Raw genomic sequence first — 26,987 nt, forward strand, 5'->3', positions numbered from 1 at the left:
TATTAAGGGTTTTTGAAATCCCTAGGTGGCCTCCAGTTTTACTATCATGAGAAAATTTTAATACACTTTTCTTGAGCTCATAGGGGACAATAGTTTGATGATGTCCCGCTTTACCATCTCACATTTGGTATCTCCGGCACAACAATCCATTGTGAAACTCAAGTTGGTTCCATTGCCGATAAACTTTTAACTTAATTGCTTTGGCCTGATACTTCATTCCAGCATGGCCTTACGCCACCTGTCACCCACTGTCTAACTATGGATAGGTCACTATTGGCATGATGAGATTCCAGCAGCTTTGATATCATATCTGCCGATCTATACATACTGTTATTATGAGTTCTGGAACATAGTGTACTTACATCAACTGTTTGTAGTGCGTTTTTCTCATCATCATTTCCAATGTTTTCAACATGCATTTGTCTCCCGCATTCTCGGCATGGCTTTCTTGATAATGCATCCGCATTTCTATGATGCAGTCCTGGTCGGTGTAGGATTTCAAAGTCACATTGAGCCAGCATCTCAAGCCATCTGGCCAGTTGACCTTCTGGGTCCTTTAATGTAATGAGCCAATGCAATGCATTGTGATCAGTCCAAATGCGAAATCGTTTCCCATACAAGTACGGCTTGAAATGTTTCACAAAGTACACTATAGCAAGTAATTCTTTCCATGTCACACAATGTGATCACTCTGATTTTAACAGTGTTATAATTCCATATGCTATGACTTTTTCATGACCTTCATGAACCTGGTAAATTATTGCACCAATTCCATTGTCACTAGCATCAGTATCCAGAATGAATTGTTTTCAGATGTCAGGGTTTGTGAGTATTGGTGCTGTTGTTAACATAGCTTTTAGCATTTCAAACGCTTCTCCGCACTCCTTAGTCCATTTAAACGCCTCTTCTGACTCTGTCAGCTTATGTAAACAACTAGAGATTGACGAAAAGTCTTTTATGAATCTCCTATAGTAGCATCAGTGCCACAGGAAGCTGTGAAGCTCCTTCATATTTGTTGGTGTAGTCCGAGATTTCACTGCCTCGATTTTCCCTCTTCAGACACAATATGCCCTAAGAATGCCACTTCGTGTGCAAACAAGTGACTCTTGGAGGGTTTAAGTTTAAGGCCTGCCTGTTGCAATCGAGTGAAAACGTCCTGTTTAGCTCCTTAGCTTAGCTCCTCGTCGAAAGTTTTGCCGAAAATGATTATGTCGTCTAGATATATCAGACACGTTTTCCATTGTAAACCTACCAAAGTAGCCTCCATCAGCCTTTCGAAGGTGGAACTTGAATTGCATAATCCGAAAGGCATTACAAGAAAATGATATAATCCATTTGGTGTTATAAAAGCTGTTTCGGGTTTATGTTGCTCTTCCATTTCTACTTGCCAATATCCACTCATTAAATCAAGGGTAGAAAACCACGATACACCGGAAAGTCGACGGAATGAGTCGTCTATGCGTGGTAGAAGATACGCGTCCTTCACAGTCAGTTGATTGACTGCTCTATAGTCGACACAAATACGCACGGTTCCATTCTTCTTACCCACCAGCACTATGGGCGGAGCCCAGGGGCTTAATGACGGCTCTATAATGCCTTGATTTAACATACTCTCAACATGGCCTTCAATTTCATCTCTTGAATGAATTGGAATTCTACGTAGCGGTTGTTTTACTGGACTTGCGTAACCAGTATTTATCTTGTGACTAATTTGATTGGTTCTGCCAAGATCATCTTTTCATTTAGCAAATAAACCCGAGAACGGGGGTCCCGAGTGGCCAAGTGGTCTAACGCGCTCACCGTTCTGGATCACTGCCATCTCACCTCTCTGCGTGGGTTCGAGTCCAAGGCTCGGCTAGCGTGGGTACGTGGGAAAGCATGCCAGTAGCTTCTCGTAGGTCGGTGGTTCTCCCCTGGGTTTTCCAGGGTTCTTCCTTTACCAGCTATAATTGCCACCATGTATAGTCTATATTGCGATGAAAAATGGTGAACTTTCTTACATTGGGCGATGTAAGACCCTTTTTCGCTTCTTGAGATAACTTTTTCAGGTGTTCGAGCATTTGGAAGGTTTCCACTTGATCCAATAATTCTCTAGAAACATCACCAACATCATCGTCATCTACCGGTACATAAAGAGCCATGCTAGTTTTAGCATGGACAACTTTTGTTTCGTTGGTAACCTTCATGACCCTTAGAGGAATGACATCGTCGGATGTAGCCATAATAAGTACTTTTCCTACTAGAAGTTGCTTATTTTCAACAAATCGTCCATTTGGTTCAACAACTACGATTGAACTGAATACGTGGTTATCCCATTATGTTTGTAATTTGCAAGGAATGTTCATTTCATGCCTTGCAGGAATCGATATTGTCTCTTATAGCACAAATCTAGCGCACTTCATCGAATTTCATTCAGTCACATCGTATGATAAAATGGCGTCCCCAGTAGTCAAACTGTGATTCACAAAATCAATTTTGATTCCTACTTTTTCTACGAAATCCATTCCTAACACTCCTTCTGCTGTCAAGCACATCGTTGCAACGATAACGCAATGCTCGTGACGTTTCCCTCCGAACGACAAGGTAAACCTTCCTTTCCCGACTACTACTAGCAGTTTCCCATCTGCACACAGAACATTCCCAGTAACCTTGTGTAACCGAGGTCGATATTCCGGCGCCATCCTCTCACAGACACCCTTTGCTATCATGGTAACCGTAGCACATGTGTCTATTAAGAAGTTGACACCCATTCCTTGTACAGATCCCGGAAAGTACATCTCGGCATCTTTCATTGTTGCCTGTCCAGTTATATTCCTAGGCCTGGAATCAAGGTCCCACCCCGGATAATTGGGGTGGGCCAACTCTAGTTTTCCAACAGTTTGGGCTTGCGTTTTGGACAGGCTCTTTTGAGATGCATTATTTCTCCGCACTTGTAACATGACCTTCCCTTCGTTCCGTTTTGTCCTGCAGATTTTGCCTTCAAATCCTTTAGTAATGTCTTGAGTTCCGCAACTTCTTTCTTAAGTGCCTGGATATCACTTAACCCTGCATCAGACATTGTCACGGTTCGTGCATATGTTCCCAAATCCTTTCGCTGAATCTCGGCTCTATTAAAGGCTTCGAGTTCTACTCCAATCTGAATTGCTTCATTAAGTGTTTTAGGGCGTGCCTGTTGTATTCTTAACCTAAGTTCGCTGTCAGTTATAGAATCGATAAATTGCTCCTTCGACATTGTCTCGAGTAATTCTTCTGGCGCATTTGGGATATGCTTGGGAAACGAGTCGGCTTATTGCTTGTCCCAATTCTGGGAATGTTTCATGTTCCCTTCCCAGGCGGCTTTTTAGTTGTACTCTGTAAAAAAAAAAAAAAAAATTGTTGGCGCGAACATTCTTTCAAGCAAATCCATGAGGCTGTCATAATCTGGAGTTCCAGATCCCAGTAGCTGTTGGGCCTGACCCCTGAGACACTGCTAGATAAATCCCTTTCTCTTCTTGAGTCCATTTGTTTATCCCGGCACACGTACTAAAATGCGCTTGAAAGTCCATCATTGGTGTGGTACCGTCGAACGTTTGTTGCGTTACAAGTGGTCGTTTCAGTTTATTTTGTTCCAAAAATTCTAATCTTCTTTGGGGAGCTTGTTTTCTTTCCCGGGGTCTCGATGGCGTTATTTGATGTTCAATTCCGATAGTCCGGCGTGTATTTTCTTCTATTTCACGTTCCAATTGCCGAATTTCATGATTAATTCTTTCTTGTGCATCCATTATTGACGAGACTGTCTGTGATTGCGCCATTTTCATTTATTCTTAAGATTTTACAGGGTTTGCCGATACTTTACGAAAATAATAATCCCATTGCTGCCACCAAATTGTGTAGCATGCAACACAGGTCTAGATTTTACAATAGACTCTCTTATACTCATCTAACGTCTAGATTTTCTCAGATTTGTCTATCCTCCCTATAACTTTTCCTGACAGTGACATAATACAATCTTTTCCAAGATCACAAGGTCATTAACCTTACATCTGAAGCCTATAACAATATCGTGGCCTAAAGACCATGCACCAGCCAGCTTTTGTCCTTATCAGATCGTTTCTCCATTTTACGGTGCCATTAGACAAACACGCTGACCTAGTGTGATCTCTATCACTTAAAAGGCTAGCTTTGGGAACTATTTACAAAGTCAGCAAAGATACTTTGCTACAAAACTATCGTCAAAAAGAGATAAAGAGATTACTGTATTTGCAATCTGCTGACTAAGTAGAGTTATATTTTAGAGGAAGTTTGACAATAATAAAGTTATTAATCATGTGTAAGGTAAATTATGTTCGTATATTTACACTAACCGTACTTTGTCCACCATGACATATTCTTTCAGTAATTCATTTTCAAAATAGGGCGCACTATACCATATATGGATTTTCAACAATATCTTATTCAGTTCATTCTATATTTACTTCTATCTGTTTATATTTCCAAATATGGCAGCAACATCCTTACATGGCACATGAAAAAACGATGCTAACAACAGAATTGGTTATCAGTTGAACTAATACGGCAGACAGTCTGAATCAAAATATCACATAATAAAAGAAGATAATATTTTACACATATTTCTAAAATAATATGTAATAATTCTGGTATTATATAAGGGGAACATTTAATTTATTTCACTGCATTAAAGAACGTGTTCAGACATTTTTATAGTAGGGTAAAATAGGTACTGGGTGTGAATCGCACATGGCTGTTTTGGTGATTCACACAGGCTCATCCTAGTACCCCATCCATTAAGTACGGGTACTAATATTAGTAGTAATCAGTGTGAAGGTGGACTGCCTAGTTTTTACAGGATTTATCCATTAAGTCAGTCATTTGGCATCCGTTTATGTTTATTTCACATACAACTGAAGTATTCTTTCATATACAGTTCTTATTAAGATATTGAAATATATCAGTACATGTAACAGAAAATTCATATCGCCACAGTGGTTATATCACTTTTGGAAATATTTTTCTTCTATTTTGGAAGTATATCTTTCAATGTGTACCGTGTATATTCTTCTATGAGTTGAACTTTTTTTTAATGTGAATTTGATTCATGCAGAGTAAGGGTCATCTTATAAACATGCCATACAAAAGAATATTGATAATCTAAGAGTAATATCGGAAAAAATAATTGATTGCAGTGCTTCAAATGCAGTTGTATTTATGCGTCTGTTCCCATTCAGAAATGCGTATATGGTATGCTTTGTTTTGATCCATTTCATAACACTATTTATTATCCATTACTTGTATCTCTTTTGATTTTAAAATATTTTGGCTGAACTATACATCCCACGACAAAGTGAAGAGTCCATCAATGTTTTTTTGTTGGGTATTTAATAGCAAGTATATTGCTTTCATTTATGTGTGAGTCCAGACAATCTGTATTTGTATTAATATTTGTGTTTCCAGTGTAAAAACCAAAATCTGTGCAATAAAAGTGTGATTTAAGTTGTATTTTCCTTTTCCATAAGTTAGTCTTTTAATTCTCAGGTGATAATTCTCACGTTTTCTGCCAGTATATGAGACCCTATAAGCCCATGGCTTTAGAGGCATCATTCACTTGTTTTCAAGTTGAAAATCCTTTTTAACTGAGTCATGCATTTATTACATGTGCTTCTTCAGTGCCAGGTATAGTTCTACATCTTTCAGTGAATGTTTGACCTTAATTCATTTTAGCTTGTATTGACTGCAGCAGCCTCTATTCTCCCCACATGACATCACTTTGATTGATATGTGAGTGTGATACTTGGCTAAGTAACAGAGGGTGGTTATTTGATCAACCAGTGATCTTGCAGTACAATTAACACATTTTCAGTTGCAACAACTCCAGTGGCCTATTGATTAGAGCGCACGGCCTGGATGCTGGAGGTTGCAGGTTTGAACCCCGGCCAAGTCATACCAAAGACTTATAAAAATGGTACTGACAACTGCCTCCCTAGGTGCTCAGCATTAGGATTTAGTGACATACTCTATGTTGAAAAAAGTGTTGCTGATAGAGTACAAGCTGTCTCTACATAAGTGCCCACGTATGACGGTGAAGCCAAGGAAACAGAGTAGGACGATATATATAATGTCTGAACCATGTTGATATACAATCACTAGGTGTCAATACGCATAATTAAAATATATTTTTATGCTGGTATGTGACCTAATTGAGTTCATGGATTTATGATATAAATGGATTCAAAATGTCAAGCATTATTAATTTTAATGGCTTTAATTTGGACAAATTATTGTAAGTCGTTAATTCATTTGTGACATGTTCCACAATACAAATTAAATTTTACGTTGCTTCTTTCGCTATCAATCTGTCCATCCATACATTCATCCATTCAGTTGGGCTTGTTTATTTTTCTAAAGTGCAATTCTTATTAATGACAAGTCATCCCTTCAAACAATGGAACTCGCAAAAATGCATCCAGACCTACAGGAGGGTAAAAGAGAAATCGGTTCTTTGGTCCTAAAATGGAGTGGGGGGGGGGGCCTGACTTATAATCAAATTGACTTTTAATAACAAAATTATTGTATGTTAGTAAAACCTGTATTTCCGTTATTAGACTTATTTGATATTTATTCTTCTTTGCTATCCTATCACTTCCTCCCTTTCCTACTCTCCCTTCCAACCTTCCCCCTCTCCCACCCTCCCTGCTTTCTACATGCATTATGCAAACTATCAGATAGTGAGATTACATGACCTGTTGCTATATGTCACCTATGCAGCATTCAGTGTGTACTTGTAATGCTAGGGGCCCCGAGTGACCGAGTGGTCCAAAGCGCTCACCGTTACAGATCACTGCCATCTAACCTCTGTCTGCGTGAGTTCGAGTCTCAGGCTCGGCTATCGTTGGTACGTGAGAAAGCCTGACAGTAGCTTCTTGTGGGTGGGTGTAGTTCTTCCCGGGGTTTTCCAGGGTTCTTCCTCCACCAATTATACTGGCCGCCATGTTATTACTTTCACAGATAGGTCAAAACTTGTTTACACAGTTGTACATTAGTAAATGCAAAAATAAAATATGCACTCACTAAATAACAAATGGTAGTGTGTTTAAACTTTCCTACTGGATTCTCCAAGTGAATTCTAGTCAGAACTGATTTGTTCATGACGACCATCGACCATAACGTTAGCGTTATCAGAATTGTACCTGATGCACATGCAGTGTGACCCGACTGTAACACAGTAGTTGGGGTCCATAGAACCTGACCGTGTTATAGACTAAACTGTGTTATAACCAGTCGTAAGTGAACTGAAGAAAAGGATGCATGTACCTATGGTATGGAAGGGGATTAAAAGCGGGCGCAATAATACGTGCTTTTGACTCAATGAAGAATGAAGAATAACTAGACTGAAAAGCACATGTATATTGACAACATACATTTGTTTGGTGCAATTCATAATCCTTTAAGTACTGTACTATTCGAGTATAGATATGTTATAACTTCATGTATGACTCGCATCCAGTTAGAAAACAAAAAAAACACGTATATATAAAAATGGTGATCCTCATTTTGATTTATATCTGAATGTAACTTAACAATTACTTACAAGTAGCATAAGGCTATAACTGTTTACATGCTACACGTACCTAAATTGGCCTCGATTTTTGTCAGCTGTAGACAGCATAATCTTGCCGATGCTACCTTGGGGATGAGGCTTTTTGTAGGGAAATGAAAACGTGAACAAATTTAAAAGTGTTACAAACGTCATTGCAAGATACCCCATTTGCGATTAACTTGAAGGCCATATATCCGTGGTTTCAAAGACTGGAAATTTTATTTGCGTTTTATCCCGCCGTTGGAAGCGACCGTAATTTTTTTCCCTGCAAAAAGGCAACTTTCATGGCACAATAAATGTGTTCCAGTCACTTTGGACAGTGCAACAACCTATGAGATTCAATTGCTTTTACTTAAGTTTGGTGCTGATTTCCTTTGAAGAATTTTTTGCTGTTGATTTTATTGAAGATCGTAGTCGGCTTCCTTTGATGAAGGATGCAGGTTTTATTTAAGTTACCACTAAAGGTCAGATTTAGTTGATCAAAATTATTATGTTTCTTATTGCAGCGGCAACATCAAATAACTGTAGAAAATTGATTGAAACTGATTTTATTTTCATTTGCTTAGTATTTATAGAGAACGGTCGGTGCTTCTAAGGTGATCCGTTTTCGTTGAAGTTTCAGCAAAACTTTTTTTTTCTAGGTACATTTTAAAAAGAAAGGGAATGAGCCGTCGTTTGGTCGGTTGTAACGGTTACTTTTCCTGCCTTCAAAAGTTGATCGCTTGATCCCGGTAGCAGATAGGCCAACAAGTGGATATCCTTGTAATTTGTAACACGGGCGAAGCGCAGCGTGATTACTGAATAAAATTTTTACACGTTACTTTTCGTAGTTTTAAGCGGAAAAAAAACATTTTTTCCTTTACGAGATAAATGCATGTATATGACATTGCAGGAACCATGTCGCGATCGTCTTCTTTTAGAATTCATACACGATCTCTTCCCCAAAATGATAAGCTTTTTATACGTTACATTTCGTAATTTAAAGAATGAAAATAATATTTTGTTTGTGTATGAGAAAAGTATATGAAATTTCGGGAGCCTGACCATAAACGTGTTATATCCGAATTCGTGATATAACGAAGCGTGTTATAGCTGGGTCACTGTGACATTTGTGATTGACCATTTCATTGGGGAAAGGGGAAGAACATAATATTTAATGTTTGATGGGGTTTTTATAGGTAATGTCCCATAAATAAGCGCCTCTCCCCAGTTCAGGTGTTAATGATTTATCAACACAAATCAACTGTGCAAACACAAGCGTGTGCTTATTGTTCTTCAATCAATCTATTTCATGGCTAAAATCATACTAAAATGTATGGGTCAATTAATAGTTAGTATTTTAATAACGTTAAGATAACACATTAAAATTATGAGAGCTAATCTGAATGTTTAATACAGCATGTCAATTATGCTGCACAGAGTTGGTGCTTCTATTTCAGCGGACGCAGTACACTTATGTCAATATGTTATTTGCAGTACGTGCAAATAATTAAACGTTCCCTCTCGCTGCTGTGTTTGACAAAGTAAATCTCTGTCAACCTACATTTTAGAAATTTATTTTTGCTGGTGTTTGCTGAGAACATGTTGCTGCTGAAATACGCTCATAAGAAATTAATCACAGTTGAACTGAATTAAAACCGCGAGTCCTGATGCAATCCTGCACTTTTCTACTTGGCAAAACACGATCAGAAACATAGAAGAATGTGAGAACAAACACTTTTAACACACACTATACATTTTGTTTTGTTTTTCGTTACGCTAATCTTTAATTGGTTCTTAAGTTCACTTGGGGTAATGAACCTTTTATTGCTTTCTTCACATTTGTTTTGTTTGTCACCACACGTTTTTTAAGTCCTCTATAAGTTCGGATCGGGAGTGATACTTTTATCCAAATAAGTTACATTTACACAATTGGACCACATAATGAACGTTTTAATAGGATGATGGTTATGAATGAACATTTTTCATCTGTTACATTTGTATTGTTTTGCATCAATATGTATACATTGTATGCCTTTTTACGAAATCCGCAAGACATTATATGGCATTCTCAACACTTGTATGCGATCCACTACATTATGGCCTCGAACAGCTTAAACGAAAATACTGTTACTCTTATTTTCATATAATAATAGACAAATATCCAGTTCTATTAGTTGAAAATAGATTATCTTGAAGTGAAAGAAATAAAATATTCCGGTCTAAAAGCGAATACCACGGCCACCCCACCCTCCGAAAAATCAAAACGCCTACCACATGCTTCCCATTTATATAGCCTTTTGTCCGTATTGTATGTCTGTCCATAATTCTTGTATTTAATCTGATGACCTTTAACTCGCAAGTGGATTGACCCATACTGACTTTTATGACTCATATTTTGTGCACTCCCGTTGTAATTTGTAGTACTAATCATAACTATAGTTGCATCCGTTTGTTAATATGCATTAGCACTCTCTGGGATAAAGGGAATTGCAAATGCTAAGATTGTCATAGGTCTAATATTACTGGTTTTACACAATTACACTTATGTTGAGATCGGCCATAAAGGTTCAAATTAATGGGTTCGTCTGGGCACAAAGGAAAAGAAAACATTAGTAGTTATCTACTAGAAAACACGACACGTATACTATCAAAAACTCCAACATTACTAACGATCGCGTAGATTGAAGTGACACAACCCCACAGTTGGTATTCAACAAAATAGTCAGATCACACAAATCATACTATCAAAAGCCTAGGGTAGGCTGTTTGTTTACATCTTTGTTACCCAAAACATGCTATCACATACGATATGGGAAAGGAATTGTAAGGTTAAGTTGGTTTTGAACAGACAGATGTACAGACACATACAACGACACACATTGTGGCAATGATTGCAGAAGTATCCTTTTTTGTGATGAAATGATAGCGGCACCAAAAAGGGCCATTTGGGATTTGTACCCGATCTTGGATAATAATCAATATCCATGCCAACTGTATTTCAAGCAAGGGCACACGTGGTCCCAATTATCCATTGTTCTGCGGACGGATGATTGATCCAAAAATGATATTATTTTGCCTCTAGGTACCTCCCAGTCCTAGTCCTCTTCATGAATTATGGGTAGTTATTGTTGTTCTGCTGCCGCAACTTTTCTGATTCCCTCTGTTAAAGCCTTTCTTACAATGTCAGCGACCTCTCGTTCAGGAGCTGATATCATCTCTCATTCTTCTCGATTTTCCGTACCATCTTTTTTTTCTTCCGCCAACGTCCTCTTGATTTTGACCATCTCCTCTTTCATCAATTCTCTGATCAATCCATTCACGGTTTTTAAGGAGTCCCTCTCATTCTTGACGTTTAGAATGTTTCTAGCAAGACGCCATTTTCTCCATCAGTGCTGGAGGTGCTTTCTCTTCCTTAGCGGCGTAGGTTTTGTGCAACCTACAGATTTGGAAGTGGTGCATGGCATTGTACATTGGAACAAGTAAATTATGAATGTCTTGGATATAAGTCATGAGCGTCAATGTGGCTATGTGCGATTGGTTAATGTACGCAGGGCGTACTACTTAATTTCTCATCGTTTGGTCAAATTGTAGCAACAACCGACACTTTTATATATGCACTGCAAGGTTCTTAATGTGCATTTCCAGAAGAGTCAGAGAGAGAAAAGCCGTCAAGGGTCCTCGCCCAGTCACCGCAGGTTGGTTTATTTTGATCCAGGTGTCATTGTTCCGAAAGCTGTCATCTTACACTAGTTTTTTTAAATTTGCACAGAATATGTGCTTATGGTAATTTGATTTAGAATTAAGAAGGAGTATCACTGAATATCATGTCACGACCCTAATTATTATTCTTATCATATACACCTTTAGTTTTGGTTTATACTAGATATTTTAATTTGATTCATTTGTTGCCATTTTGTATGCTGGGCTTGGTAGTTTAGGTTTTAACGACCTTATACCATCTACTTTTTGTGACAGTTTATTCATGTGTAATTTGAGGCCACCTGCCTAATTGTATCACACTGGCAGTATTGTTCTTGATTACCAATTTGTGATGTTGGGCTTAATGGTCTGGGGTTTTGACAGTCTTATAATCTTACTAATTTGTGGTTATTAGATCTTATGGTTGTTCCCTTTTTAGTCTATTTGATATTGTCATCTTGTGTGGTGTGAGCTGATGGTCTGGGCTTAGGACTGCATAATATTCGTAATATATTTGGGGTCAGCTTATTTAGTCCTATGTTGGTACTGTTATCAATGTATCAATCTTACGTCACCTTGAGTTGCGGGGCCTGATAGTATAGGCTTAGGACCACATTATATGGTGATACTGTTATGGTAGTCCTGCTAAGAAAAGAGAGAGATTTTATTAAAGATTTGAGAGTATGTTATATAATGCATTAGTTACAGATTAAAGGTATTTGGTAAATTGAGTTTAAATCTGTTATGTTTGCAAACTGGTTATTCATCATATTACTTGGGGAAGGCATTTTATCAGATGTATGATTTGGGGTTTTAGGTTTGTTATATATCTTGTCGATATTTTTAGTACCTGGTTTGATGAATTCTGGACCCCTTCGACTTTCAAGAAGTAACATTAAAGTATTGTCGTTCCAACGTGGACATTTTACGGCGTTGCTGTGGAAAATTTATAGAACTGTTCACGAAACACGGAGGGATCGATCCTTTGAAAGAAGCCTGCACCATTGCCAAAGTATGTGCGTTAGTGTACCGCCAAAGATTCCCGAAAACACCATGGCTGTCATCAGGCCTCAAACGACAAACTTTGTCAAACGTTAAAACTCTGTCAAAGCCCTATGCTGGCTATTTACTTGCACGACAAGGAAGAAAAGTGGATCCAACATGCTCGCAACGTAGGAAGCAAACAGACCATCGGAACGTATTCGGGTGATGGCTTGGTCTTAGAAAACCCCAAGATCGTCTACGAGTTTAACGATGGCCTATTTCACGGATGTCCCTTCTGCTACCTTGAACGTGGCATTAGAAATCAGTTTTTACAACGCACCATGGAAGACTTGTACGATACCACTTGTCAGCGTCGCTTGAAGTTAGAATAGCAAGGATACTAATTGGTGGAAATGTGGGAAAACGAGTACGATGACCGTTTGAAAACCGATCCCGAATTTAAACGAATTGTGGAAAGTTACATGCCGGTGGACCCACTGAACGCGCGGTATAGCTTGTAAGGAGGACGGATACATGCCTCCTGTTTGCTCCACCAAGCCGATGAGGAGACGGGAGAAAAAAATCAAATACTTAGACGTGTGTTCACTGTATCCTTACGTATGCAAATATTGTCGCTTTTCCACAGGGCACCCGCAATTGATGACGGAACACATCGACTTTTACAACATTCAATTATACGAAATATTGATTAAGTGCAAAGTCTTGCTCCCACGGGCTTGTATCATTCTACTTTACCTCATCATTGCCAAGGAAAACGAATGTTTCTCTTGTGCCGTACTTGTGCCAAAACGTGCAACCAGGCCAACCTTGTCAACAGCCCCAGGAAGAACACGCCATGACGGGAACGTGGGTCAGAGTGGAATTGTTTAAAGCTCTGGACGTGGGATACCAAATGTTAGAAGTGTACGAAAATTAACATTTTCCCAAGACAGTAAAACACCATAAGGCCGACGAGACTCAGAAAGACATTTTCGCAGACTACGTGGATGCCTTTTTGAAACTGAAACAATAAGCAAGTGGCTATCCTTCCTGGTGCCACACTGACGAAGACTAAAAACAATTTAAAGAGAAATATTGCGAGCAGGAACGCATCACTTTAGACCACGTGGAGAAAAACGAAGGATGGAGATCTTTGCCAAATTGATGTTAAATTATTTGTGCGGCAAAATGGCACAAGACCATGTTTACCAAAGACAGGGTATTCGAGAGAACCTTCCAGTTACATTCAGATGATTCACGACAAAACCAAATACATGAAACACGTGGACGTCGTTTGTGAGGATTTGATCCGGGTCAATTACGAAGAAGAAGTGCACTTGTAGAAGTCGACTAATTCGGAAATGGCATATTAGAGGCGTACATGACAGCCCATGCTCGCTTAAAATAGTACGAATCTTTAGAATTATTAGGTGATCGCGTCCTGTACTTTGCGAAAGCGATGCCACTCATTATCGTGGACTCTTTACTGGTTTTCATAGTGGATGTCAACCTCCACGTGAGATCATGCGTCTACACCCTACGAATGTCATCTAAAACTGACCAAACTCCTGCCGATTTCACTGTACCCCCATCGAAATGAGCCCGTGAAAGACGAATATTCTTTCCCTGTGCGTTGGCCTGAATACTTCGACTTTGAAAGTCGATTCCAAACCTTCCAAGGAAAATTACCTAAATATCTGGGAGGACCTACTCCTGAAAAATTAGCCAGAGACGTATGTTTCTTCTTGGGCGAAGGGGGTAAAGTCATGTGCTTCAGTAGTATTGTGTCACTAAACCAGTGGGAGCAGACAGATTTGGCGTATCTGGAACATGGTCGATGGTCTCCGGATTGTCACTAGCTACCTTTAGTGGGACGACCTCAATAATCTCTGGATGGATACTTTACAAGAGAACATTCGTAATTTGCCTTCGGAGTTGAGAGAACACATTTATCGAGATGTGGTCAAAATGCAAGTTCAACGCAAAGAACAATTGCATCCATCACGTTACCTCTGGTTCCTGAAGGGTATAAGAGCATTGATTCATTTCAAAGCGTCTCATTGGTCAGACATTGATGAATCACGCGAGATTCATAATGTTTTGGTTGCCACTCATTCTACTTACAAGGTGATCCTAATACAAAGAATTCAAGCCGAGGAGTTAGAGGATTACCAAAATCTTTAAATCAAGAAATATTGGTTCATGCGGAAACTTCTGTACAACGTGTGGTGTTTGAGTTAGTGACTAAGCAACTTTGGTACGGATCTAAAATAACACCGATGCTGTTCAAAAAGTACACTTATTACCTTACAAAGTGGGTATAAAACTTGATACCATGCCACGACCTCTATCACTCGTGACACAACAGATTCCGTGGAAGGAAATCAATGACACTATTTAGACAGTGAAGGATTGCCAACACTTATTACGAGAACAGTTTATATGAATTGGGGGTCGACGTGTCGTGTGTGTCTTACTGACTTCCTTACTGTGATTTTGTTTACCAGCCGATTCCTTGTGGACACTTTACGAACAGTACTTACCATCTAATAAAACATGAAAGTGGACCCTTTAACTGTCCACGAGAGAATCATCTTGTTAAAAGCCTAGCGTTTTCATCTGGATACTTCTCGACCTCTATGGCAAAGAATATTCGTCAACTTCTAGGTACTGAATATGTGTACGACAATGTGTGTGTTTCTTGTGACTTACACCCTCATTGGACAGATGTACGTGACTGGAAAAATTTGTGTTTCGAGGCTTGGACCAAAGAAGTAGCTAATTATGCCTAAGAGTTGTGATCCTCAATTCAAAATTGAAAGTAACTTTTAAACCTGTGTTAGTGACAGTGCTAGAAGATGAACCCGTCACCGAGGACAACCACTCCATTCAGGACAGGACTGTCATAGACATTCCCGAAAGACCATTCTGGGAGGATACCTCTGTGACTGTACCAAGTATAGAGACTTTAAGAGCATTACACACTGTAAATAGGACACCTTGGTTACCAAAATTATGTTGTCCAGTGATGTGTTTATATTCCACTTTGATCGTTTTGATGTATATTTTGTCGCTGTACTTAACCATTTGGCTACTATGTATTTTTATTTTTCGTGTTGTCCCATTTGAAAAAATCAATAAACGTAACCTGACAAAAGTATAAAAACCCTTGTCTTGTCTGGCTTCGTATCAAAATTTACATTCCCTGGACTACGGCTACCTCTACTGTCTCTGCTCCCTCTTCCTTCACTTTCAAAGTCATCGACGAACACTTCGTGCCATTTGGGAGGCTTTTTATCTTCGCCATCCCTTTAACATGTTAACTGCCGGACCTAGTGGTTCAGGCAAAACCGAATGTGTCAAACGTTTGATCGAACATAAACATCATTTGATCGATCATCTACATCAAATAAATCGCGTGGTGTTACAAGGAGTGGCAATTGGTGTACAGCCTCTTGCGATAATATCAAGGCGATTGCATCGTGTTTGTGGAAGGCATTCCTAGCGAAGGCGAAGGGATCGTGTCTGACACCAGTCAAATCCATCTGGTCATTTTCGACATGTTAGGAGAAAATGAAGAAGAAATTGAACTGTAGTTTACGCGCAAAAGACGTCATCGTACTGCCAGTGTCATTTACATTACCCAAAATTTGTTTCAACAAAGTAAAGCCCATCGAACCATCAGTCTCAATGCTTATTACGTGATCTCGTTTAAAAGCCCTAGAGATAAATCGTAAGTGAAAGCCGTAGCCAAAACAGTTCGGAACGCCTTGGCAGACTTATGGGTACGAAGATGCCACTCAAACCCATACTCATATTTTACTCGTGGATTTAAAACCCACCCACCACCAATTATTTGCGATTTCCTACCATCTGTTTCACCACTGGTGCCAAGAGAACCTGTCGTGTACACGTCCCCGTCATCGATTTAACAAAAAAATCTATAAAAACCTAGGACACTTTGGGTCTGTCTCACACAGCATCAACATGACGTCCCTTCAGGTTCATCTTCCCGTCAAATTCATTCTTGCCTTGTACGGCATCAGTCGCGAAAACAATCCACAAATACGTGCTCTTGTCTTAGAAGCCAGTCTCAAAGAAGTCTTCAGATGGTTTATGGTGACAGCACGTTAGTTACTGCATGGTATCATTCACATTCCTCATCAAACCAAACGCTTTTTGTTTGACAGAAACAAAGTAACATGAACACAACTGGACAATCTTCGCACTCAAACCAAAAAGCAAATCATTTTGAAACCTGGAGGTAGCGGTTCTCAAGGAAATGTTATCATTCGATCCTTCTTAAAATGGTATCCTAATGCCGCCAAAGTCCTCGCAAAGAAAAAAGCCATTCCCCAAAAAGCCAAACGAACCCCAAAGAAGAAAAAGAGCAACGATGTCAAGACCAGGTCACAGCCCCAGAAAAAGAAAAGCCCACAGAAAAAGAAAAAGACAAGTCCCCAGAAAAAGAAATGCCCTCCGAAAACAGCTTCTACCCGCAAGAGAGACACTTCGGCCTGGACGCAACCTTACATTCCCAAACCACAACCAGGCAGCGACGGTGACCGCTTCTCCAGTAGCCTTCGGTTCGTCCACTTCTCCGTTGCTGGTGATGCCAACCAAACCCAATTTGACACCCGTTCTTCCTCAAAGGATAGAAAGGAAAAGACAACAGAAAGAAAAAAGACTAGTTTAAAGACTGAATAAAAACTGGATGAAGGTGCAGGAGAAATTTATATTGATCAGACATACTGACTGGATACCAGATGATGAATAGAAGGAGAAGAAATGAATCACTGAAAATGAGAGGAGATGATGGAAGAAGTGGCAAAAATAGAAGAACACAAAGGCCCTTTTCAGGGCGACTCATATGCCTCGAAAAGAATTGCTTACTTGCCTTAAATGTTTTTAGTCGGTTGTATAGTTGTTTGTGATTGTATGTTGTATGTTGTATGTGTTATATATGTCTATGTCCCGCCAGGCCTGTTCCCGCCAAGCGTTCTAGTTTTTTCTCGCCGTTTGGTCCGATTGAGGCCAGCCCCTTGCTACATTGCTATCACTTTTCAGTACCGTGACGTCACCATTCATATTGCCCCTATATTAATGTTAAGTCCCACTGTCCCTACACTTTCCCAAGACCTTTTTGACATGAATTTTCCTTGTCCGTATAAATCTTGTCCTTATACAGGCCCACGAACTTTTTGACCGGGTTTTCCATTGTCCGTATATCTCCCCACTATACTAATTGTGTGTGTTTATATATATATATATATATATATATATATATATATATATATATATATATATATATATATATATATATATATATATCTGTGTGTGTTTGTGTGATTAGACAACTCACAAGATTTTACCTAGATGCCAGCCTTATCAGAGACACGTGTTCGAACACACAATATAGAACACATGACAAACATAGGGCAATATGGAAATCTACTGCCAAAGATTGCAGTAGGACGTGGGGGAAATAAACCGGCCATAGACATGAGTCTATGGAAGGAAGTAAAACGCCCATAATCTCTTTTTCTATATATAGGAAAGATCGATGACAGTCCGGGGACATTGGCAACTTCCAAAAAAATTCTGAAAGAAAAGATCAACCCAAATATCAAAACAATTATTTGATAAATTGTTTCACTAAATTCTTTTAATAAAATTACACCACCACAGACCTAAGGGGTATAAACAAATATATAAAATCCAAATTCTGCCACATAGGGTACTTTCAAAAACTTACCAGCTGAAATAGCTTGGAGCTTGCAAGGACCACGTATGCAGAAGTAGTAGTCCTACAATGTAAGACCTCGACGCTTATATTTATGTTTTCCGCGTATAGGTCTTACAGCCCAAATAATGGCGCTGTATAGCGTGGCCCGATTTCGGAACGACAAGTCAAATTTTCAGGAATATCACACACACTTGGTAGCCCATATTTGCGTTTACTATGAGACGCCGTAGCGGATAAAATCTGGTCCAATCAGAACGTTGCCGTTAAAAAATTAATGTCATATGTCCAGAATTTCAATTTCACGTGTTTTATCCACACAAAAAATTGTCCTTAAAGTTCCATTTTTCTAGGTCGAGATTTTAGATTGTGTCCGTAGAATTAAACAGTAGTGGTTGAAAGTTACATTCCGATGTCGAGATTTTATATTGTGTCGTTTCAATTACACGGAGGTGGTTGAAATTTCAATGTCATACGTCGAGAATCCTTAATGTATGAATTGGTTCAAAGAGTTTATGTTGAAAGTTCTATTTCATATGTTGATTACACTGGTCAACAGTGAAATCATTACTGACTTGAAAAGGCCCTAATCTGTAGTATTTTGGTGTGCCGAACACGAATATAACCGTGAAAAATTTGTATTGGCTCTCGTTTTGAAGATATTCATATACCTCATTTTCTATGTTTCACTGTGTAAATTTCTCCAGTAGGACTGCAGCAACATCCGGAATAATGATGTAACATTGCATAATACCATCATGCTCACATCATCCACAGTTGATTGCATCATTTTCTGATGCAATGCAATACTAATGCCATGCGGCTGCTGAAGTAAGTTGACGTCAGCAGTGTACTATACATGTGTAGGCCTATTATACTAATGCCAGGCGGCTGCTGAAGCTGACCTAAGCAGTGTACTATATAAAGCCCAATCAGATAGGTTCAGCATTTAAAATATTTTAGACGTTGTGCGAGACAGTTCAAGCTACTGTTACATAAAACTTATTATTTTATCCATTTACGTACAATAAAGAACAGTAATGCCTCGAAAGTGTGTTAATACCGCGGACAATTTTTGCTATATTTGTGGGGAAGTGACATTTGCCAACCAGAAGAAAAGTATCAATTCTCAAGTGAAGAAGGCATATCATCTTTACTTCGGATGCAAGGTTGGTGACCAAGACAAGCCTTGGGCTCCGCATATATGCTGTGCTACATGTACGACACAGCTTTCACAGTGGTTGAATTGCAAAAGGTCATCAATGCCGTTTGCAGTCCCAATGGTGTGGAGAGAGCCAAGCAACCACCTAAATGACTGTTACTTCTGCTTGGTTCCTCCTCTTTCCGGCGGAATAACGAAGCGAAAGAAGTCGAGAATAGTCTACCCAAACATTCCGTCTGCATTGAGACCAGTTCCACATGGTGAGGGACTTCCTATTCCAGAACCTCCAGCAGAATATTCTCTTGATTCATCTGACGAAGACAAAGGTGAGTCGACCTGTTCTTCTCCTGGTCCATCAGCATGCAGTGATCCAGATTTTCACTGTGGTGCATCATCAACCCCACACAGAATAACACAGGAAGAACTAAATGACCTGATTCGTGATTTGGACTTATCAAAGAACAAGGCAGAATTGCTAGGATCAAGACTCCAACAATGGAATCTTCTAGAAGAAGATGTCACAATTACTGCATATCGAAAGCGCCACCAGCAATTGGAGCCTTTCTTCAGAAAGGAAAGTAATCTGATATTCTGTTCCGATATTGAGGGCCTCATGAATGCTTTAAAAATCACTCATGACCCACAAGAATGGAGACTATTTGTGGACTCTTCGAAACTGAGTCTCAAGGCTGTGCTTTTGCACAATGGAAACATTCTTCCATCTATTCCAGTAGCGTATGCTGTCCACATGAAAGAGACATACGATAACTTAAGGCAGCTGGACACTCCTCAGAGATGCTCCCGAACAGCTGTACAAGAGACAGGCGAAGAAATCTAAGATGTAGTCAATGACTTGATTTTTTATAGGTAGGCTATTACAGTTGACCTTTTACTATTGGAATGCATTTCGTTATGTAAACATTAATTTCTTGCAGATTACAAAAAAACTAGAGCCAATTTTGCAATTTGACTGTCATATTCGTGTTCAGCACATAAAAATTGATAAGAATTGACTAATTTTATTTCAGTAACATGACTTTTGTAAAAATTTGTTGTCCAGTGTTATTTAGATTTCATGTATTGAATTACACGGCACTGGTTGAAAATTCGATGTCCAATGTCGAGTTTTTCATGGTATCTTCTGAATTACACGGCGGTCACTGAAATTTTAATGTCACATGTCGAGAGTTTCAATTAAACATGTTGAATCACATTGATTGTGCTTTAGTTCCGTTTCGTATGTTGAGTTTTGAGATTGTATCTGTTGAATTACACAGCGGTGATTGGACATTTTATTGTGTTTGTCAGAATTTTTATTTTTTTATAGTGACATGATGCGTTGGTGTTAAAAGTAATATTTCACAATGTCCACTTTAACAATTCAAAATAATATGGAATATTAAGATACATCATTCGTGTATTCAATTATGATGCGCCATTACATTTCATGCATTTGCAGTTTGAACGTTAGCATTCACAGGCCGAGAATAACTATGAATTTCTTCGCTAAATGTCGCTCTCGTGAACGGACCGAGTTATTTTTAAACAAGGAGTCTTCTTCTCGTTGCTGTGGAATTCAACAGATGAAATGTAAATACTCGCCATATGTAAAGGAACATTCATCACACACAGTTGCATACAACGTATGAATTAGAGATTCTCGACATATGATATTTAAATCGCAGCCACCGCTGTGTAATTCAAAATATACGCTGTAAAACGTCGACATAGGAAATAAAACTTTATCACTGTATAATTCAACATATAAAATCTAAAATCTCGATCTAGAAAATGGAACTTTAAGGACATGTCATACTGGATTTTTCGACATACGAGATCGAAATTCAACTGCAACTTTCTAATTGTACCAGCTTTTGTCCGCTACGGCGCATCATACTTTTCTACAAGATCAAGTTATAATGTTTTAGTCAGACTTTACTTAACTATGATGTCTTTTTCCCACTAAACTCAAATTCCCACACAAGCAATTGGACATATTTTCAAATTTCGTTGACTGGAAGGCGACGGAAGCCGAATATACCGAAATCCAGTAAAATGATGATAAGAATCTTAAACGAAACGAAGCTATCTAAACACTTTCTTTAATATTCATACATTTTGTATTCGTTTCGTTAAAGAAATATACTTCATTTTAACCCGATTTCGGCATTCCCGGTTTCCATCGCATTCCAGCAAACTGAAGTGTAGGCCAACGAAACTTGAAAACAGGTATATTTCTTTTGCGAGAATTTGACTTCAAGTAGTAAGTAAAGCCTGACTAAAATATTATGACTTTAATGTGTAGAAAAACGTCATTACTGGCTGCCAGTTGTGTGAGACATTCATGAAAATTTGATTTTTTTTACGATGTTAGTCGACATCAAGACACGCTATACAACGTCGTTACTTACGTAGACGCCCAAAACATAAGTATCAGCGTCGAGGACTTACATTGTAGGTAAATATAACGTACGAAGGGAAACAAACATCTTTGTAAACAATGCCTAATTCGAAGGTACACCAAATATCAAGAAGCAGTGAAAAAACAAACAAATGCGAGGAATGTGGGAAAGAGTTCACCAGGAGTTATAGTCTAACTGTACATAGAAGGCTTCATAGTGGAGAGAAACCATTCAAATGTGATGTTTGTGGTCGAATGTTTGTTCAAACCGGGCATTTGAAGCAGCACTTAAAGCTGCATAGTGGAATCAAACCGTACAAATGTGATCAATGCGGTAAAGAGTTTGCACAGAATCGGTATCTTAAAACACATTATATGAGTCATTGTGGAGAAAAACCGTACAAATGTGAAACATGCGGTAAAACCTTTAGCCAGAAGCAGGACCTGAAAATACACTTAAGAATACACAGTGGAGAAAAACCATACAAGTGTGAAGAATGTGGTAGACTGTTTATAAGGAAAGAGAGTTTAAAGTTGCACATCAGAATACACAGTGGAGAAAAACCTTACAAGTGTAAAGAATGCGGTAGACTGTTTAGAGAGAATACAAGTCTAAAGCTGCACCTAAGAACACATAGCGGAGAAAAGCCATATAAATGTAAAATCTGTGGAAGAAAGTTTAGTCAGACTTCAAACCTTAAGACGCACTTAAAAATACACAAAGGTGAAACACAATACAAATGTGAAGAATGTGGCAAGGAGTTCATCGCACTGATAAACCTCCAGTGTCATTTAAGAATACATAGTGGAGATAAACCATACAAATGTATATTATGTGGTAAAGTGTTTAGTCATGGACAGAACTTGAAAATGCATTTAAGAATACACAGTGGAGAAAAACCTTACAAATGTCAAGAATGTGGGAGAGACTTTACTCAGAGTCAGAACCTGAAGCAACATGCAAGGAGTCATACTGGAGAAAAAGTATAAAAATGTTATATATGTTAAGAAAGATTTGGCTTTCCCCAACACTTATGGAAACATGTAAGAATACATACAATATAAAATAAAAGATAAACAAACATTTACTGTACATCAGTGTGGAGATATGATGTCGTAAGCTCAGCATGACTGAGGTTAAATTAGGATCCTATACATAAAAATGAAGCAAATAAAACTATCGTCATAAAAAGATAAAAAGATTACTGTATTTGAAATCTGCTAAGTAAAGTTATATTTTTCAGTAAGTCTGACAATAATAAAGTTATTAATCATGGGTCAGGTAAATAATATTCGTAAGTTTGCACTAACCGTACTTTGTCCACCATAACATATTCTTGCAGTAATTCATTTTCAAAATATGGCTTGCTATACCATATCTGGATTTTCAACAATATGTTATTCAGTGTATTTTATATTTACTGCTATCTGTGTATGTTTCCAAATATTGCAGCAACATCCTTATATGGCATATGAAAAAATGTGATGTGATTTCGATTTTTAATGTAGATTTAACAATTTTTAAGTTATATCACTACGATGTGGCCGAGTGGTCTAAATCGTTCTCCATTACAGATCACTGCCATCTCACCTCTGTCTGCGTGTTTTCGAGTCTAGGATTTGGCCAATGTGGGTATGTGAGAAAACTTGCCAGTAGCTTCTCTTGGGTTGGTGGTTCTTCCCATGGTTTTCCCATGTTCTTCCTCCACCATTAATACTGGCCGCCATGCATAGCCTATCGTGTGCTGAAAAATGGCGTTAAACCCCACAAAAACAGCAACAACAATGATGCTTGCAATGTGGCAGTTTATAGTGATGTCTAGCACTGGGGCATCATGTCGCAGACATGTAGCCTGATGTCCCACCCAGTCACATTATCCTGAAACCAGGCCGACCAGTCCTAACACTAACCTCTTAATGCTGCACACCAAGCGAGGCAGCTGTTAGTACCATTTTTGTAAGTCTCTGGTATGACCCGGCCATGGATCGAACCCATGACCTCCTGCATCCGAGGCGGTCGCTCTAACCACTAGGTCACCGGAGCAGTCTATTTTGGGGTTTGTAAGCGTAAGTGAAGTTATATTTTTGAGGAAGTTTGACAATAATAAAGTTACTAATTGTGTGTCAGGTAAATTATATTTGTATGTTTACACTAACCGTACTTTGTCCACCATTACATATTCTTGCAGTAATTCATATTCAAAATATGGTGCACTCTACCATATATGGATTTTCAACAATATGTTATTCAATTCATTCTATATTTACTTCTGTCTGTTTATGTTTCCAAATATGGCAGCAACATCCTTATGTGGCACATGAATAAACGAGGCTAACAACAGAAGTGGTTATCGGTTGAACTAATACGGCAGACAGTCTAAATCAAAATATCGCATAAAGAAGATATACAATATTTTACACATATATCTAAAGTGATATGTAGTAATTCTGGTATTAAATAAAAAGAATATTTAATTTATTTAATTGTATTAAAAAATTTATTATAGTAGGCTGAAAACATACCAGGTATGAATCACACAGCTGCTTTGTTGATTCACATAGGCTCATGTTAGTATCCTCTCCATGAAGTATGGGTATTAATCAGTGTGAAAGTAGGCTGCCTAGTTTGCTCAGGATTTATTTGTTCAGTCAGTCATTTGGCATCCTTCCATGTATGCTTCATGTGCAAAAATTATTTTCTGTGTTTTATGTATTTTTATTAGGATGCTGTGGTATATTAGTGGGAGAAAATTCATCTCGTCACAGTGGTTGTATCACTTTTGGAAATACCTTTTCTCCCATTTTGGAAGTATATCTTCCAGTGTGTACTGTATTTATTCCTCTATGAGTTGAACTATTTTTAATGTAAATTTGATTCATGCAGAGTAGAGGTCATCTTATAAACATGACAGACAAAAAGAATATAATCTAAGGGTAATATTGGAAACTATTGTTGATTGCAGTACTTTAATTGCAAATTTTTTTATGTTTCAATGCCACTATTCCCATTCCAAAATGCATATATGGTATGCTTTGTTTTTATCCATTTCATATTGGTATTGATTATTATCCATTACTTGCATCTACTTTGATTTTAAAATATTATCGCTGAACCAAATAGATCCCACCACAAAGTGAAGAGTCCATCAATGTTTTCATGTTTCATTTAATAGCAAGTATATTGCTTTCATTTCCTTGCAAGTCCCAAGAATCAGTATTTGTATTAATTTTGCGTTTTTCAGTATAAACACTGTATTAGATGCAAAAAATGTTTGATTTAGTACGTTTTCCTTTTTGCATCAGGTACACTTTTAATTCTCAAGTGATAATTCCCAAGCTTTTTGCCAGTATATGTGACCTTATAAGCCCATGGCTTGAAAGGCATCACTCACTTGTTTTTTTTAGCTGACAATCATTTTGATTGAGCCACAAATTTAATACATGTACTTGTTCAGTACCAGGTAGAGTTCTACATCTTACAATGAATGTTTTTGACCATAATCCCTTTTAACTTGTAAAGACATCACCCTCTATTCTCCCACATGACAGTACTTTCATTGATCTGCGAGTTCGATACTTGGCTAAGTAACAGGGTGAATATTTGATCTAACAGTGGTCTTGCAGCACATTTAACACATTTTCTGTTGTGACTGCTTTGGTGGCCTAGTGGTTAGAGCATCTGCCCAGGATGTAGGAGGTTGAGGGTTCACACCCTGGCTGAGTCATACAAAAGACATTCAAAAATGATACTGAGAACTACCTTGCTGTGTGCTCAGCTTTAAGAGGTTAGTACTAAGACTGGTTGGCCTGGTGTCAGGACATAGTGACTGTGTGAGACATCATGCTACATCATACATGTCAACCATTATGCTTTTTTTCCACTAAATTATGCCTGACGCGTACCTTTTAGGATTATGCATTTTCGGTATATCCCCCTCAAAAAAAAACAATTTGTTTTTTCATTTTTATTTACATCCCATGAATCCATCAGACTGTATTCTAGAACACTGTTTATATCTAACTAAGACATAAGAGTACGCTTGTCTGAAGACTTGCATGCACTTTCCTAACAGAATCATGTTCTATTTATAGCAGTTGCCCTATTTCCAAGAAACATGCTGATTTCTACTTTCAATTTTTGACAGCGGTTTCTATTTATAGCAGCTGTATGGCTTAGTTAGGAGAGAACGGACTGGTTTTCTAACTTTTAATCTTTGCTTGCAGATTCTTTGTTCTAATACATATCTGGTACAGAACCAGTCTAGGTATTTGGCGCTAAAAGTCAAATCAGATTTATTCTAGTTGATATGCTTCTGAAATTTATTAGCTGATCATGGTACATGTATTAATATTCAGTTCTTGGAAAATATAATCTGCAAATGACTAACATAGCTAATTATGTTATCCTGGACTTTTGGATTTGAAAGCACCACCACCCCAACAAAGCAACAATCATCAGTTATCAAAATGAGGAAAGTACAAACTTTAAATACTTGCTGAAATTAAATATTTTTGCATATATATATATACCCACCCTGTCAACCAAAATTAGAAGATTCAATGCAGTGAACTGAATTAAAACTGTAAGACTCTACACTCATTACTGCCAAGCAAAAAACTATTTTCAATAATAAGGTTTACTAAATAATGTTGATTCAAAATGGCAGTCAGACATTCTTGTATCTAATCGAGATAGTCTAAGCATTATATAGAATACAATGGCTTTGGTCTATTTTGCTTTTCGTGTATATGGAAGTTCCAGGTGCAATAATGCTCTCACAAGAGTCTGCCTTCACATTGCTCAGCAGAACAAGGAACCAAACATTGTACAATTTTAACAATATATCGAAGAGTATTTGATACAAATCTGTAATAAAGAATGAGTTTGTAAAACATTTCAATGCTCTGATTGGCGTTTCATTTTCAGACAATTATACATAGTCCCTAGAAAGTCATTAAACACACAAAAAGGTATCCTTGTTTTATATTTTGTTTATTCATTTGTTCAAAAGATCTATACAGCTTAAATAAAAAATATGAACATATATTATGACACAGGTTCACACATTCATTTTACTGTATTTGCATACGTTATAAAAGGACAAGACTCCATGTTTTCCCATACAAAACATTCAAGTTAGCAACCTTTTCAAATTCCAATGGAAAAATAAGAAAAGTAACTCAATATGCTAAGTATGCACTTGACATAAACTAATACAGACTGAAACAACATTTTCTTTCTTGACCATTGTATCTTGGAAAGACCGAAAACTAGAAGATTGAATATATATATTTGCTTGAAGCAAGTCTATTATGTGCACGTAATGCGTAAACCCGGTCAGGAGTGCAAGTAACGCCAGAGACGCCGACAGATTAATGTGTTTCTCACCAGGATGTATTGTCGGCTTGTCCTGGTTTTATT

General features: G+C 38.1%; 1 protein-coding gene across 1 annotated transcript in view; it reads left to right on the plus strand.

The window, feature by feature from the left end:
• LOC149784296 (uncharacterized) overlaps positions 1-26,986 on the plus strand; it is a 29,890-nt gene extending 2,904 nt beyond the window's left edge. The window contains exon 2 of the mRNA XM_089932972.1: positions 21,674-26,986. Within this exon, the coding sequence (XP_089789098.1) occupies positions 21,674-22,555 (882 nt within the window). The 3' untranslated portion in view covers positions 22,556-26,986. The remainder of the gene's footprint in view (positions 1-21,673) is intronic.
• Position 26,987: the final 1 nt, after the last annotated feature.

This window comes from Sinohyriopsis cumingii, chromosome 14, assembly GCF_028554795.1.
Source record: "Sinohyriopsis cumingii isolate HCF-2022 chromosome 14, ASM2855479v2, whole genome shotgun sequence".
NCBI lineage: Eukaryota > Metazoa > Mollusca > Bivalvia > Unionida > Unionidae > Sinohyriopsis > Sinohyriopsis cumingii.